This window comes from Cinclus cinclus, chromosome 3, assembly GCF_963662255.1.
Source record: "Cinclus cinclus chromosome 3, bCinCin1.1, whole genome shotgun sequence".
Taxonomy (NCBI): domain Eukaryota; kingdom Metazoa; phylum Chordata; class Aves; order Passeriformes; family Cinclidae; genus Cinclus; species Cinclus cinclus.
This window is the reverse complement of record NC_085048.1, coordinates 41,430,734-41,448,392: the sequence shown is the minus strand read 5'-3', so window position 1 is coordinate 41,448,392 and position 17,659 is coordinate 41,430,734. Positions and strand designations below refer to the sequence as shown.

General features: G+C 34.6%; 1 protein-coding gene across 1 annotated transcript in view; it reads right to left on the bottom strand.

Annotated features, from left to right (window-relative positions):
* Nucleotides 1-2,430: 2,430 nt before the first annotated feature.
* The window catches only part of GRIK2 (glutamate ionotropic receptor kainate type subunit 2), a 354,252-nt gene continuing 339,023 nt past the window's right edge, over nucleotides 2,431-17,659 (bottom strand). The window contains exons 15-16 of the mRNA XM_062489908.1: nucleotides 17,265-17,515; nucleotides 2,431-2,595 (exon numbers count right to left, since the gene is read on the bottom strand). Coding sequence (XP_062345892.1) covers nucleotides 2,431-2,595; nucleotides 17,265-17,515 — 416 coding nt within the window. The remainder of the gene's footprint in view (nucleotides 2,596-17,264; nucleotides 17,516-17,659) is intronic.

Here is a 17,659-nt window from a genome sequence, read left to right as displayed (position 1 = left end):
CATTGTATTATGACAGTTACTCTTTTCCCCATTGTGTTTTAAAGAATTAACTGAAATATAAATTATGTTAGTTTACTCATTTCCAGAAAAATTACTTAAAGTGTTTTTATCTTCTTTATACTTCAGACAAAGATAACCTGTTTTTTGTTATCACATAAATGGGGATGAAACTCACAAATATAAGAGAATTTGCTTTCTCAGTCCCTGCTCACAATGGAAATGGCCAGCTCAGTCTTTGTGAAAATTTATGATAACTGGGTAGTAGACACAAACCTCCAATTTACACCCAGATTTCATGATATAATTTCTACAGTTTGGATGATATATCTTATATTTCTGTGCTATAAAGATGATAATAAGATTAAATTAAGCCTGAGTAAACTTTACTCACCAATGATTTATTATCTTTGATTATTTCAACCTTTTTTTGGGGGGGTGTTTTAATGTTTTTGGGGGCTAAAGACAAATTAAATTTCTTTCTATGTAAAGACCATCTTCATAATCTTTTTGGTTGACTTAACATTCCTACATAGTCCATACTATACATTTCTTGTTGAGATACAAATAAATTTACAGTAGAAAGAGGTGCAAGATTCAGCATCTGTAGGTCAGTATTTCAAAATGTTATGTCCAGGAACTCACCACAGTCAGGACATATAAGTTAGCTTTGATGCAGCTAAGAGCCAAATCCTGCAAATGTTATCACAATGTGCTCTAATGGCTTCTGTCAGAAATCCCAGAAAACTCTCTCGTCACAAATTTAGTGGCAAGAATCATCAGGATAGGGCACTAAGCTGAAGCTAAGTACCAGTACTGACACAAAGTACTGCACATATGTTGCTCAAATCACACAGCAAAACCAAACCAACTAAAACTGACATAAATTTAATGCTTTCTTTTTTTCTTTCTTTTTTTTTTTTTAATTTTGTGCATTGGATTCAAACATCAAACTGAGTGCATATTAACTTCTATCACAATGTGGTCAAGAGGTCTGTGTCTTTTACCATTTACACACAATTGTTCATGACAGCATGTTATCAGCTTAGTGGAAACCAGGGGTGTAGCATGGTAAGCAGTGGTGGTAGTGCACCTATTTTTTTATATTATATAACTTGAAAATATGTCTCTTCTAAGATTCCTTTTTCATGATAAAAATAGTTTTCACCAAACGTTGGTGGTGCGCACGCACTACCACTCATGCTTGGCATCACACCCCTGACAGAAACACATGTTCTTATTTTGTTGATAAAAAGTATTACAAAAATTTTCATACAAAAACTATTTTCATAGAAATCTTGCATTTCCACAAATAAACCTGAACATTTTTTTTTTTTTGGAAAAAAAAAAACTGCTCAAGAATTTTGTTCATTGAATACTGTGACTGTATTGAAAAATGCAGTCCTCCTTTAAGTTCTTGACATTCACTTCTTTCAGGTGACCCATCCCTCTACCAACATTAGTGAGAGTTGCACAGGCTCCATTGAGTTCAATTAGTAGCAGGAACAAGTGTTTCAAAACCCATCCAGGCTAAAATGCAAGCCCTCTATGTGTGAAATACACTGCTTCCCACCCCCCTCCCTCTTTTCACAATTATAGAAAAGAAAATTAATTGCTTATATCTAAAGGTTGTAAGATACATTCCTTTGTACTAAGGAAACTTTCATTCATCTAAAAATTAGGTCAAAATTCTGGAAATATTTCTGTTGGGTTTTTTTAGATCAAAGTTCCAACCCAGCTAATTTTTTTTTTTTTTTTTTTTTTGGTAATGGTTATTTATTTACTCAGTTCAGTGTCACAAACAGTCCAAAAAAAAAAAAAACAAAAGCAGGTGAGCATCCTCATATTTATTCTTCTATTCATGGGATTCATATTTCTCTACTTTTAACATTTCTTCCATCCAGGAAGATCATATCGCCTTGTCCAGACAATGGTTCCAGTCTAGCAGCAGTTACCAACTTTTCTGTGCTGGGAAGTTCAGAAGAACATATGGTTTCTTGTTCCACTACAGTTCTGAGACATTACTTTTACTAGACTCCTTCTGTGGTTTGTATCATCTTGGGCATTTATTCTCCCTTTTCTGGCAACTGTTGAACTTCAAAAGGAACCTGTAACTTCTCACTGAGACTGCATTTGAAACCAGCCACAAAACTCACATGGAACATTCATTCATTCATTCATTCATTCATTCAGAATGGTGGAAACCCATGACAAACAGTGTAACCCTGCATAACTTGGTTGATCCATGATGCTTGTGATTCGAGTCTGGCCATTGCAACTGCTGAGATCACAGAGTCTCTAGTTCATAGACACAGCGGCATGAGGTAACTCATTTTATTTTGCACTTGTTGCATATTTCCACAGGAAACATTCTCGCTAGGTTGTTTGGAAAAAAGACGACAGTTTGTGCTTGGGGTATTTGGCTTCCCAGCTCTATGCCATGGTTTCTTTACCTGGCAACCTTCTGTCGTTAAATGTGTGCATGTTGATAACTTCTTCTGTTTTCACAATAACAGGTGCCTGTGGCTTGTGTTTTAATCGACGCTGACACTTCAGGGACATCCTTAGTTCCTCTACCATGGCACTACAGAAGGACCTCTACAGAAGGAAATAGAGGAACAAGAAAAAGAAAAACAGCTGTAAGAAATTAGTAACTGCACTATCTAGAAGAAGATTCACTGTGTTGGCACAGCCTTGTTCAGTCTTTGCTTTGCCCTAGTCTGAAGCTTAAAACAAATTGCTGCCCTTATTATATACATCACATAATAATTAAAATTACTTATCAAACTGTGATGACTCCTTGTATAAATCACCTTGCCTGTACAATTGTTTTTCTGGCAGGTACTGAGTCTGGATGCATATATTAACATAAAACTACTTCAAGCAGATTTTCCATCAACAGGTTAGCTTTACAGTACAGTATCTAAATGTAATATGTTAGGCATTCAGTAGAATCTCCTTAGTCATATTTCAAAATAATAATTACATTTCTATGAGACTTAAGTAAGAGTTCTTCAACAAAACATTAAGTTTAAGTGTAGGAAGTTTACCTGAATTATATAAAATACTGCTAAAATCCAGATCCATTACTGAAAACTGATATTTACTCCATTATTTATAATATCTTCTGCATATAAACACTTTTCCCACTACTGATTATCATTTATGGAGAATGTGTTTCGAAAAAAAATCAAAACAGGAATTCAGTTTTGTTGATCTTTATGGAAAGTATATTAGTCAGAAAAGTTTATTAACATGTTTCCATCAAATCCTCAAAGCCCTCTTTCCAGTTTGCAGTGCAAGCTATTTGAAAAGAAAAATAAAATCTCCCTATTCCCTCAGTCTGACTGAATTCTTAACTGCTAACTGTGTGCTGATCAATTAGCTTTCTCTCAGTGTGACAACTGGAGTATCAAATGACGTATGGTAGTAAGGAAAAAAAGTCTCACTTCTGGGCTCTGCATCATAGTTTAACTTAATTTTTTCCAGCTAATGGAGAATTGTTCTAACTAAAAAACATACCTCAGGAGCTGAGATGCTAAGCCAAGCCTCTGACAGTTGCTCTCAGCCAAAGAAAATTTGAGGTGTGGTCTAACCCTTTGCATTTTTCTCTCTTAAAAATTAATCTCCAGGCCAGGGAGATGATCAGGAAAAAAAGGCAAATGAACAAATGAAAACAAACAAACAACCTATACAACAAGAACCAAAAAAGTCAAAGCATCTTGAATTACTATAACTATCTCGTGACCATATTTTGATTTTGTTTCATTAGCAGCAGTCAATACATAATTGTCTCATTTGGCTTTCAAATAAAACTCCTGCTTTATTTCTGAAGTGTTATATCTACATTATTCATACAAACCTGAAGCTTGGAGATTAAATCCAGAAAATATCTAAGCATCTCACCCTACCTAGTTCACTGGGAACATATACTGAAGCAGTATTCATAAAAGTCTGCATCCAGCTTCCAACCTCCAGGGCTGAAAGCACGCTAAGCAGTAAGGCACTCAGCTTTCCCCATTAAATTTTACAGCTTTGTCATTTGGCAATAGTAGAAATTCTGTGAAACACACTGGTGCTTGGCTTAGTCATGGATCCCATTAGAATTCACATTCTGGTTCTCCATACACGGTTATCTATCCAATAGGTAACCTCTGAAAGCACCTAACGAACCAAGTTCCTTAAAAGAAGTGTCAACTGCTACAGAAGAATATGTGGCAGATACCCTTTTCTTCAGTGAGCCCAGTCATCAGCTGGAGCATTAGAGCTGAACATGAGTCCCATTTACGAGTGTCAATATAATAGCATCTTCTGCCAGAGAGATTTAAGCTTGTGTCTCAGTAAACAGCTATAACCTACAGGCATTAGTCCATTCCAAGGTAAAGTCATTTGCAGTTGCTGCCCACTGATCCTGTTCCACTTGGCACAGTAGCAGTTAACAGAGGCATAGAGAGAGAAAGAGAGACAGGGAAAATATGAGTTGCTCTGTAGATTAGGGATGAGAGCACACAGCAGCAGAGGAGGGGCTTCAGTAGTAGTTCCTGTTTCACTGAGAATGTCAACAATTTTACATGAAATTCTGTTTCGTGTGGAAGAATGCAAACATAAGTTGTCTTAATCAGGAGTTAGAACTGAACATGAATCCAACAAATCCTGAGCAAATGCCCTCTTCCCTAATCCTTTGCATGAATAAGGGCATGAATGGGCAGGTGGGAAGTGAAAGAAAGGGTAATGTTTCTCTGAGAGTGATACATTTCTTCAAAGCATTTCTTTCTTCTGCTGAGTTTTAAATAAAGGACTAATGCCTACTCAACTTACAATAGAAATTATTTGATCATATACAATTAAGGAAAGTTTAAGCTGCAAATCCAGAGGAGAAGAAGGTATATTTCTCTGGTTCAGAGTCAACTATATGTCCTTCAGAGGCAGAAGTTTGGCATTTCTGGCTGAAGTGAGTTCTGCAATGTGCACTGAGTTGACATCTAAGACAGCTTTCTTTGTGTAAATGAGGTGGCTAAAACTCATAATTGAATGGTCTGAATATATTACATCAGATCTTAATGCATAAGGTATCTTTGCTGAGCATTGTGTAGAAAGTAGAAAACTGTACCTCCTTATCCTGCTATACTTTGAAAGAAAATATTCAATTCTCTTAGACTTTCTCTTTTTTTTTCTAATAAAGTGCTGTTGCTTATCATCAAAATTGCCATTATGGTTACAAAATTGAAATTAACTCTGAAATATTTTAAAAGAGCAAGATTTAATTTTGTATTCCCTAATGGCTTACAGGCTAAATTGCTAAGGCTTGAAGATCTTGGCATTTCCACTATGTGTGGAACCTAGCATATAACTCAGGAATTTCATGGGGAATCCATTAAGAATCCAATGGTACAACTCAGCACTACACCACTTGTAGCCATTACAAAACTCTCACCTCTGGAATGAAAAGTCTAGCTAAAACATTCTGAGGAACAAAATCCTTCTAAATTTTACAATTACACATTAGCTTTTAAAACTTTCAAGATTGTGTCCTTTATCTATTTATTTTTGCCAAGACGTCTAAGAAGAGTGCCAAATTAGAACAAATCCTCTTCAAGAGGAATCAGTCCACCAAAAACCCTTGCAAAAATCTGCAAAGGGTATAATTTTTTAGGTAATATCATTAGAAAATGGATTACAACCAGAATCCAACAAGTGAGAAGAGACATGTCAACATTTTGAAATACCCTGAAAATGACATCTCAAGAAACTTGGCAACACATTTTATCTGAGAATTTTACCTGGGTATGAAAACTCATTAAAAGAGAAATGTGTGAATGACTGACAGTCTTAATAAAGCAGATACCACAACTTCGAGAGATTTATTTTAGATAAAATATTCTTCCATTCTATGTTTTCAAATTATTTTTATAAATTTTTATGGGATCTTGTATGCGCATACAGCAATAAAAATATTGTTTCTGATTAAGAGTATTGTTACATATCTTCTGTTTCTTTGTTCTTTTGTTTCAAATTTCATTCACTGAAATAGTCTTTTAAAAATATTATTTCAAGGCTATGTAAGAGTTTATGAGCCAGATCTTTTTTTCTTCTTTGGATTCTATGTGAGAAATATAAGGAAGAGTTTTCCCACATATTAAAAAAAAAAAATCAATAAATTTTAGAAAGGATTTATGGTTTACCCCTTTTGATTGATATTGATAATTTTTTTGTCTAATTTCAATTCCAATCTCTGTAGTCTCTATTTTCTATGTCATTAAACATTGTGTTCTTTCACTGTTAGGACACAATTCTTGGAATAATAAGACATGAAAAGAAGAAGCACCTCAAGCATATATTTTTATAAAATATGTTTTCAGATATCATATTAGAAAAGATAATCCAAAGTCTTGATCCTGAATTCAGTTGCTAGGGGAAAACAGCAAACTGTTTATAGAACTGAAAGACTACATTTCAAAAGTGTAGTGCATCATGGAATTGAGCACTTTGGTATATATTACAAGACTCTACACTTAATTCAAAGAAAATAACCTCTTGCTCCCAACTTACCTTCCACACTGCAGGCATGTTACAAGAACATCATTTATTATCGATTTTTCACTAACCCTTACAAAATCATTAGTCATCTTCTTAAATGTTACCAGAAAGTAAATGCTGCCTCCAAGTCATCTTAGATACAATCAAATGCTAGAAGAATTTAAGGACAGCACACAGCTTTCTAAACCATAATGCACATAAGTGCATCTGTTTTGCTGCAGCCCATCATGATAAAATATTACAAAAAAGGTGTACAAAATATAATTTTAATCAGAGCAGTAGTTTGCCTTCTAACACAAAACAATTTTGAAAAGAAGTTAATCTCCTTAAGACGAATAACCTCTGATATTATTTGCCACAGCTGACATCTCACAAGTCATGGAGAATCAAGATGGGAAATTTGCAAAATGTTACCACTGCTTACAAGCTGATTAGACTGCTTGTGCATGGCTTTACTGCATGAGGGAAAAAAAATGCATTTTTGCATGTGTGTATTAATATGAAAGGTAGGTAATACTTACACTGCTTTCATTATTTAGCTGTATGGGAATTTAGAAAGGTATTTAGAAATCATAATAGCATTTGATTAGACTTTCAGTGTAGATTTTTCTTTTAACAGCCTAAAAAGAGCAACAGGAAGAGAGAACAGCATTCCTGCACGACTGTAAACATTCTGATCTAAGTGATTAATAGTCAGTGTGCTTTAAATAAAAAAATCTCCAATCTCCGGTTTCTATTTTTTTTCCTTTTTTGATGCAGAATATAAAGCTGACTGTCAACATTCAATAGAAGAATTTAAGATTTACTGAGAAGTTCATTACTTCCAGTCTTGTCTGTCAGACATTATTTGAAGAATTGTTTAATTATCTTAAAGCAGTAGCAGCAATAATCCTGTTGTTGTTGTCTTGTTGTGTTATGGGTCATTGTTCTAGCATCTAGGAGGACATACCTATCAAAATGCTTTTTGTCTTGAAGTTAGCTGAGAATGACTGCACAGTCCTACTCTGACTCTCTCACCTAATGAGTTTCTGATTCCTACGCCACCCCTTCAGGGATTTTAAATATGTGTATGGAAAACTTGTCAATCTTAAACCCTCTAGCCAGAAAACAAATCCTATGGAAACATTTGATTAGGATCACAAGGAGATGGACAATTAAAGAGAAAAGAACCTCAGAAAAAGTGAAATTATATATCATGGTATTTGGAGTACAATAATTTCAAAGTTGGAGTGTACTTGTAATGATCAGATTTTTAGGTTGTTTAGTTATATATCCATTTTTAAGCATGACTGTAGATCAAAGGTTGCACATATATATGTGCATACATATCTATATATGCATAATAGAATTACATGAAGAATATTTTGCCACTGACTTTTCTGATGCAGTACAGTTTCAATCCATAACAAGTATAATGCACAAATACACTTCAGACTAAATCCACACCAATTACCTGAAAATTTCACCAGTATATTCTCAATTTTAGATTAAGCAATTATTTGGGGTTTTGGTAGAAATAGAACAAGCAACCATCTTAGGAAGTTATTTTCAGACCAAAATATATGTCTGTTGTATGATACGGAAATCTCAGTACCCACTCAAATGAAGACAATAATATCAAGTAAAGTGAAAATTTTAATTCCACAGATAAAGTTTGTGTTCACTGTAGTATCTACAAAGTCACCATCACTAGAGTAGTTCCAGATAGCTTGATGAAGCATGAGGTGCTTTACCCTGTAATTGGATGCTGGTTGTCTCAAGGACTTTTGTAGCTATTTGACAGAGAAGATCAACAAAATTCTGATGGGACTGACTCTTCCTATAAACAAACAACACTGAAACAATTTTCTGTAGACTGAAGTGCTCACTGAGTTTTAGAGTTATGAGATGAACTTAGATGACATGCAGGACCTCACTGCAGGCAACTTCTTGTGTTTATTGTGAGTGTCTCCCAGTGGGACAATAAAATTCCAGCTTGCCTTAAATAAATTATCAAATGGTGTCAAAAATCCATATAAAAGAAACAAACAAATAAAACCCCACCAAAAACCAGCTCATGCGCTCTCAAATTCTAAAATTTATTTCCTAACAGAACTAAATGCACTCTGGTGGATGACAAGGAAAGCAACGCTTGAGTTCATTTAAAGTCTTCTGAAATTATTTTCCTTCTTTCCAGCCTGACAGCTACCCTTCTTCCTGTGGTTGATGGGGAACTTCTATTATTGCAGAAACCTTTTTTCAAAGTGGTTTTGTTTTGCTCTGCCAGCAGCCTTCCTGGCCATCACACTGACCGTGATGTTTTTCTGACTCACCTGTGGACCTAGGCTGGGGCAGAAGGGATTGCACTTGTGTGGTTCCACTCTTTCCTCTCAGAGAAATCCCAGAGGATGGCATAGGGCAATTGCTCATCAGCCCCGAGGGCTCTCTGTCATGCAGGATTCCACAAGGTTTCATCCTGTTATCTCTCCTTTCAACATGTATATGAGGCCACTGAGGAGATAATGAAATAATTTGGGCTGTGGTGTCATCGACACGCAGAGGATACACAGTCCTACTCTATTTTCAGACCAGGATGGTGCAGTCATTTTGAGCTTCCACTGCCTGGCTGAAATAGGGGGGTGATGGCAATTTAATCCCAGGGAGACAAGTGCTGTGTTGGATAGGTAAAGGCAAGCATTCAGAAGATATCTTCTATCCTCATTTTTCAGTTCAAGCTCTTCTGGAAGAGGCTGATAGTCTCACATTTCTCTAGGTTTGGGTTTGTGTTTCCAAACTCAGAGTGGCCATAAGTGCTATTTGTCACTAGCGTTTCAGTCAGAGGCAATCATTTCCACTGATGTTAACCTTGTCACACCAGTCCAAATCTTCTTCCGGAACATGGTACTGCTGTCTCATGTCCCTGGATAATGGCTACACATGACTGCTAGGTGTTTAACAAGGATTGGGAGCAGTTAATAATATTTCAGCCATGTAGCTGTCACTAAGAAAATAAATAACAGAATCTATGGCACTGCCTAATTGGTTTAGAACAATAACCACTGCAATGTTAATGGGCCATATTTTGCAATCACATCTGTGCAGATGTTTCTCTGCCTTTCAGCAGAGTTGATCCTGGCTACACAGTCAGTCCTCTGAGATCTTGGATTCTCAACCACAGGATGTGAAGGTTTATTCACCTGTAGACCCATCCTTGATCCTACATCTAAATTAATTGTTTTTATCCAAGGAATGTCAGATTTATTCATCACTAGGCACAGTGAAAGGAAGTGCTGACACTGCATAATTAATGCCTTGTCGTACCAATCTATCTGGATTAAAATGTTTTATATAGTACAATTTGAAAAGAAATACTTAATTTTGCAGAGGTGTTTTAGAAAATAAATAGAACCTTTCTTACCTGAATTCTAAACACCTTTTTTTTTTTCAGTTAGCTCAGATTAAGTCCTCTGTACTTTATTCACTGTAAAAATTTATACTAGTTTTATAGTTCAGTGTGATAGTATGAATTGAATAAGAAATTTGGCATGGCCTCAAATCATATTGAACAGAGAGAGACTATTAGTATTAGCTTAATGCCAAGGTTTTCTACTGTTCTGGAAACACTGCTATAGTCAAATTGCAATACATATCAAAAGGCTTAGCATCCATTTCTCTACAATTACATGATTTCATCTAACAGTCAAGGATATTTTCTCAATCTAAAAGGAAGTAGGAAGTGCTTGTTGTTATTTTGCTGACCTATACAAATGTCAAAGGAAATAAATCAGGTGAACTAAACAGTATTTGTTACTACATTTGACAATAATTTAGCCGATCAATTAAAAATCCAAAGTTTCATGTTTTATATTAAAATATGATATGCTGTATTACATATAATAAATATAATATATTATATCTACTATATAATAATATATTATATGTTATATATTATGTATTGCATAAAATATAAATTATAATATGCAATATAAAATATATAATGTATAATATATATTTTTAAAAGTAATATTTAGAGGAAGACAATGAAAACATTTTAGAAAAACATGAATGCTTTATAATATGACATTTTTTCCATTGGAGTGAAAAAATATTTTTTTCAGAGGAGAGAATAATCATATAATGTGTTTCATCTTTCTTCTGAGTGAAAGTGAACCATATTTGCTAAAAAGTAAATATGTAGGGGTTTCCAAATTTTTTTTACCCAACTTTAAATTATTCTAAAACTTAAAATATTCTGTAACTCCGACTTACAACTTAAGCTTTCATCTGTGACTCAACAAATGTTGAACAATAGTGGACTTTCTGTACTTGTGTGCTTATATATTTATGTAATGGTAAACTTCACATACACTCCTACGTTTTCAGTTGTTTTTTGAAAGACATAAATTAAGACATTAAAAACACCTCAGAAAAAAGGTCCATTACCAAACAGATACTGGTTGAGCTGCAATCAAAAATCAAAATAGAGTTCTTGGTTTTAGTATCTTATTGTTTGTAAATTACTTTAAAATCCACAGTTGGGAACTTGATTTTTTTTGTTGTTTGTTTAGTTGTTTTTTTAAATTTTTTTTTCCTTCTGTTAATGCTGTTTGGAGGTGTGGATTGAATTTTAATTATGGGGGGATTTGTTTAGATTTGTTGGATTTTGTAACAATTCCTCCACTAAGAAAATATCCTCCAATATATACTTACACATTTTCCAAGAGAGCATTTAATTAAAATTAATACCTGAAATTCACGTAATCTCTATGCTTACACACAAATTGACCATGTAAGGTTATACATACTCATACAGTGCTCAGGGGACTACATAGTGATAGAAGTTCTCAATTTTACAATGGTGTATATGCAGAATTCAGTGTGCTAATGTTGGAAAAAAATTTTCCCTCATGACCTGTCCCAGCTGCTGCTTTTCCCGGCCAAAATAACAATTTCTGAGGTTACTCCTTTAAAAAATGTGACACAAAAATACAGACTACATCACTGACTGTAGACTGTATAAAAGATACTTGGGATATAAATCCCAAAGCTTTTACTTCAATTCAACAAGAATGTCCACATTCTTTTGTTCCATATAGCCTGAGGAACAGGCTTTTCGACTTTAAAATCTTTTGGACTTGTCTCCCCCTGGAAAAACAATCACTAGGCTGAGATTTACTTTGGTATTGTTCCAAAACTATTAAAAATTACTGTCCCAAATTCAGAAGCTTTTGATATTAAAATACTAGGAATACTTTTGAACTCAAAAAAACGTGGCATAACTGTTTTTTGGGGTTTTTTGTTGGTTTTTTTTTTTAAGAAAGTAAAGAAAACTACTTTAGCTAAAATTAATTTAGTAAAATTTGGAAAAATAACCCAAACCACCACATCATAAAATATTATGGGAAAATAAGAAGGATCCTAAAACCTTTTCTTTTCTTCTTATGAAATTACTGAAATTTGGTTTTGCACTGTTGGTGAGATAACAATTAAAACAAAGATTAAAATACTGACTTTCTACGCATCCTGCTGACAAAGAAGCATCACAATATTTCAGTAATTATTATCTTCTTTCTGTAAGTCCTTTCCATATAGGACAAGCTATATATTTGCACTTTGCTGACATGAATTCTAAAAAGAAGCATTGTAAGACATAATGAATGAAACGTTTCCTAGTGCAAATACATCGTAAAAGGACCTTGTGAAATAACCTCTTGTTAGCACTTACACCGACTCCATGTAAACAAATTGAGAACAGTTAAATCCTATTTGACAGAAGCAAAATCAAGATGATGTGTTCCTGCCTATGGTCACAGTGCAACAGCTCCCCTCCTTGCTTCTTGAGAAGGGTATGGGACCCCTTCATAATAAAACCAAGTTTGCAGACAGCTTCCCCAGCCAATGTCACCCTCTGCAAAGAAACCCTGACCTGGATAGGCACAAAGACAAAAATTTATAAGGGTGACAACCAGCGTTGGGCTCAATCTGTGACATTGCCTTCATCAATACTGTGAATTTCATCCTAATGTTTTCAGGAGTGCACATGTATGTTCTATCACACAGCTGAATCTTACCGTAGCACCTAATCACTATGTAAGGGTGGTATGAAAATGGAAATAATCTCAGAGAAACTTAAAAGCCCCCTGAACACACAAAATCAAAGGAAAGGTCAATGAACTGAGAATCATCAATATATTATGCTAAATATTAATGGTCTTCAAGGTCAATGTTTTCTTTGGCATTTACAATAATAACATGAGCTATACAAAACCAAATGTGTGAGATGGACACGAACCCATCCTGCGTTGATGCACATCAATTAAAAAAAAATAAAAAAAGAGGAAAGACATAGTAATTGTTTTAAATGTCTTCTGTTTCTAACCTTGCTTATTCACTGACCTCTGAGTGCCTGTTAAAATAAGGGAGCAGGTCATTCAGCAGCAAAAGCAATTATAAGATGCAAATGACTGAGCATTTATTGTCAAGATTGGCTAGATAAAAAAGGTCTGATAATAACATGTTTCCAAGTAGATGACATAATTAGACGTTTGTATCATAAACAATGGGAAATAATACATGCCTTTAGTATTTTCAAAAAGGCTGCAATTAAACAAGAGGTAAGCATTGTGACATAAATTTTATTAAAAAGTGACAATTAAATTTCCCTCTCAGAAATTAGAAGGCACCATCTTGTGGTTGCTCTGCAGGAATGCAGTCAGGACAACCTCTGACCTACCATCTCCTCCTTCCCTTTCCCACTCACCAACTGGAATATCAACATTCTGCCATACACAAAGATATGTGCTCTGCCATTCCCAGCACTTCCTCTAAAGGAAACAGTGAGAATCTGTACTAGGCAAGACAAGAAGAGTTATCTAGTCCAAAACACACTCCAGGTTATCGCATTATTAAAACATGCGTGTGAGGTAGAAAATCCAGAATTACTAGCAATCATAGCAAAACCACATTTAACTTCTAACAAGTTTAAGATCAAATAGTGCCATAACCTAAAGACTCTGCAGCTTGCTAAAGCTGCATGAATTTTTGAGCCAGTTAGGATCAGAAAGTCTTGTTCCTGCTATCCTTACATTATAAAAACATGTTTTGAGCATGCAGAAAAAATGTTTTAAATTATTGTATTCAATTCATTTCAGGCGAGAGTCACCCTAATAGGTTTGTGCCATCTCTGAAGACATATTCTCATATACGGGTCACAGCTCAGCATCCAGAATTTCTTGTTAAGTGAAATCTGCCATTGTAAGTAAAAGAGTTCTGTAAGTAACACTTGTGTATTCCTAGCTACTGATCTCTGCTTTGGGCCCAGTTCTGCTAAGTGCTCAGTCATTGTGCCTTGTGGGATAAATTATCCACACTGATCTTTCCCAACTCAATTTTGCAGCTGAGCAGTGAATTACTTAACATGGAAAGTTCAATGGCTTTTGTCTTCCCTGTAAATGCATGTGAAATATAAACAAGTATTAATATGCCTATTGTTTTTATTGCTTTTATAATAAGTTATAAATAATACTTCAGAGAGGTTAATTCAATTGATGATTACGTTATGATTTGATTATATAACTTCAGAGATGCCATGTTGGTGTTACTGTTTCAATGGATATAGAGATTTAATCTAGTACTTTTTCCTATAGGAAGAGTATGACCTCGTCTCTTAACAAATAGTGAAGGTATGTGTTTAATTTCACATTATTTGAAGTATTTAACACTTCAAAATTAATAAAATTTACATCTTGTATTTTTGCAATCTGCTATTGTAAATTTTATTAATTTTGAGCTAGTTCCATCCTGCTTAAGGCTCAATGAGTTTTGAATAGCTAGAAATGATAGTAGAATTTACATATATATATAGCTGCTTTCACATTCATATTTTCTGGATTTTCTGGAAAATGGTAGTTTAGAATAGTTATTTCTCAAGCAAACTAACCTTAGTTAGTGCAAGTGACTGGCAGTCTAAGTGTGATAACATCCAGGCTTATCTTTGCTTTTGAAGAGTGTCAATAAAAGAGAATTTCTCTCTGTCTGGAAAGTGTTGTGGTAGCGTAAAATCATCCATTTCACAGAAAGTCTCAAGAGTGCCATATGTTTCCTTGGACTTTTAAACACATCAAGGGCATGGTTTGATCCATCTTTTCTTGCAAGATGCAACATTTTTTTTTATTTTAGCAAATAACACCATTTTATCTGCTGTTTTTCTGAGCTTGATTCCTTTCAAGATTTCACTCCTGCAAATAGGTTCACACCAGACCTTATCTCTATTTATGTGTAAGTTCCAAGAGCAGGGTGACATAAAAAATTCTAAGACCCCATATCTATACTATACAATTTCAATCTGCTTTGCCTCCCTGCTGGAATTACAACTGAATATTCAATACACATTAAAAAGCAAACACTCATGTCCACTTATATCTCACGATACTCCATATAGTCAGCAGCTGAAGTTATCTGATTCATTTTGTTTCCTTGGCTCTTAATATGACCTTTGATCTTCCCTCTTTCCAAATATTTACATACACTATGCCAGAATGATGCTCTGATTCCTAAGGGATGAAAACACAAATGTTACCAAAAATAGGTGCCTCCTCTCTCCCCACAGGATATCCAAAGCAGCATTATTCGAACTGTTTCTTCATCTCAGCAGGGACTTACAGAGACTGGAGACAAATGACAGGATTTCTCATCTCACCCTAGGCTACTGTTACTCCCTTTCCTTGGCAAAGGGAATATGCTACACTTGGAGAGGTTGAAAGAAGATGTTTTCTGAAAGTCTCTGGGTGCTGCAAGAAGAGTGGGTGAGGGGATGCTGGGGTAGGCCATGTGTAGGGATGTGAGCATCACCTTTCTCTGAAGTTCTTTCCATAAATAAAACTGCAGTGAAATTTCAACGGTCTGCTGATACCAGGGTATGTGGGAGTAGCAGGGAGGAGATGGAAGTGAAGTGATTGGAGGCAAGGGAGAAAGGAGAGACTCAACTCAACTCAACTCAACTCAACTCAACTCAACTCAACTCAACTGCTTCAGATTTATTCCTAACTTTTTAAAGTATCTACGTACTTGATGATGAAACATTTCTGGTACAAACACTGTAGAAAGATCACAATCCTCCAGTCATTGCTATCTCTATCCAACACTAATAAACAAGTGGAGAAAAGCAAACACAAAAGAAAAAAAGAAAAACCAAACCAAACATAAACAAACTCCTCCCCTCCCCCCCCAACTAAAGGACTTAAGGAAACAAATTATTAGTTAGAAAGTTTGTTTGCTTCCTCTCACAACTTCCCACATGTTGCTATTGTCACATATGTATTTACACCCTGTAAAATACTGAACTCACACAACAAAATTATAGTCAAAGCAGTCCTATTTTTCCAGTCGAGTGCTTGCTAAAAATCAGAAATGCTAAACCAAATTTTACTGATGTTCATATGAGATCCATATCCATTTTAGGAATGGATAAAAAATTATTTATATTTACATGGGTTTCTTAAGTAACCAGTATATTTTTCCTTACAAATTCATTTCAGAAGCATAACATTCCAATAGTATGTTAACAGAAGGAATTAGCCTGCAATATTGTAAAGAAGAGAACCTAAAGTGTCCTTAAACAATTAAATGAATGTACCCATGTTCAAACAGTGTCTAGGACCTTGAAACTTCACACTGCCCTAGTGTGTTAGAAAAAAAGTTCTTAACAATGTATTTATAACAGGAAACTTGAGGACCAAAAAGTTGCCTCAAAAGAAGTGAAAACAAATAGCAAATTTTCTGAGTGATGATTCGAGTTACAGAAGCTCGCTAGCATCATCTGGAAAAATACCAATATAAATACAGCTTTTGGATTTACTACTGATTTATTAAATTACATTTCTAAACATAAATTTAAAAATTGTCATAGGTCACAATCCCCTCAAAAGTTAAAAAAGAAGACCTAGCAAAATCCAACAGTTTCTCTCAATGTTTAAAATTCAGATTTTGCCATAGCAATAAAATATACTATTTTATTTTAGGTTTAGACATGGGCACATACATCTAAAAAGATTTATGTAACTATTATGCAAAATAAAATGATGATTTCAGCTACAAATTTTTCAATATATTAATAGTTTTAGCACAATTACAGAATTCTGGTTGCATAAATTGCAAGTACACAACAAGTTAACAGTAGGATTTTCAAAATTGTGTCAGTTTTAAATTACAGGACATCATATCAGTAGTAAACCCACCAAAAAAAAAGAATCAAAAAGAATCATATTGATGTAATCTTTTCCAGATGTTACCAGGACAACTTTGCAAATATAAACTCCTATGGAGAACATTTCTATAGAAACATTTTTAGATTTTGATTTTGAGCTACAGACAGTTTGTCTTTTGTAAATCAGAATTATCTGTAGAAGATTAATTTGTTTCCCATTACAGTTTCAGATTTCTTCTTCATCCATAAAATTAACTGCAGTGAACTTCCAGGAGTAAAAAGCTGTCTTTTTTCAGGCTTGAATAAGAGGAGAAATAGTCACTTGTCCTGAAATCTGGCTACAATTAAACACATTGAAGAAAAATTAAAAGCTGTAAATGTAAAACTTTGGATATTTTGCTGTCATCATCCTTTGTTATACAAATACTTTACTATAAGAATTAACAATAAGTATGCATCACCTACATTTCACTAAACATCACAAATGTTTAGAGTATTATTTAAATAGACCATAAATATAAAATAAACAGGTAATGGCAATATTTACCTTTTCCAACTGGGCATTTTTTTTTGATTTATACAAAAACTCCCCAACTGCCACAAAGACAGAAAGCACCAATCCTGCTGCCAGCACGATGAAGATTCCTCCAATGTTTTGAACTCCCAAAGCACTGGCCTCTTTACTTTCCTCTTCTGGGCAACCATTGCCTCGCCACCATTTCTCTTTCATCATGTGGAGCTTGCCTTCTTCCTGCAGCTGAAGAATTGCTATAGTGATCTTGTCTCTATATGGAGAACCTGAAGAGATCACAGAGAAGAAATACCACATGGAATATATTACATGAAATGTTAGTTATTCCAAATAAGAATAAATAATATCTCATGAAAAAAATACATATTAAGCAGCCATAATATTAATCAGAGAGCCATTTGCTTCTTGAT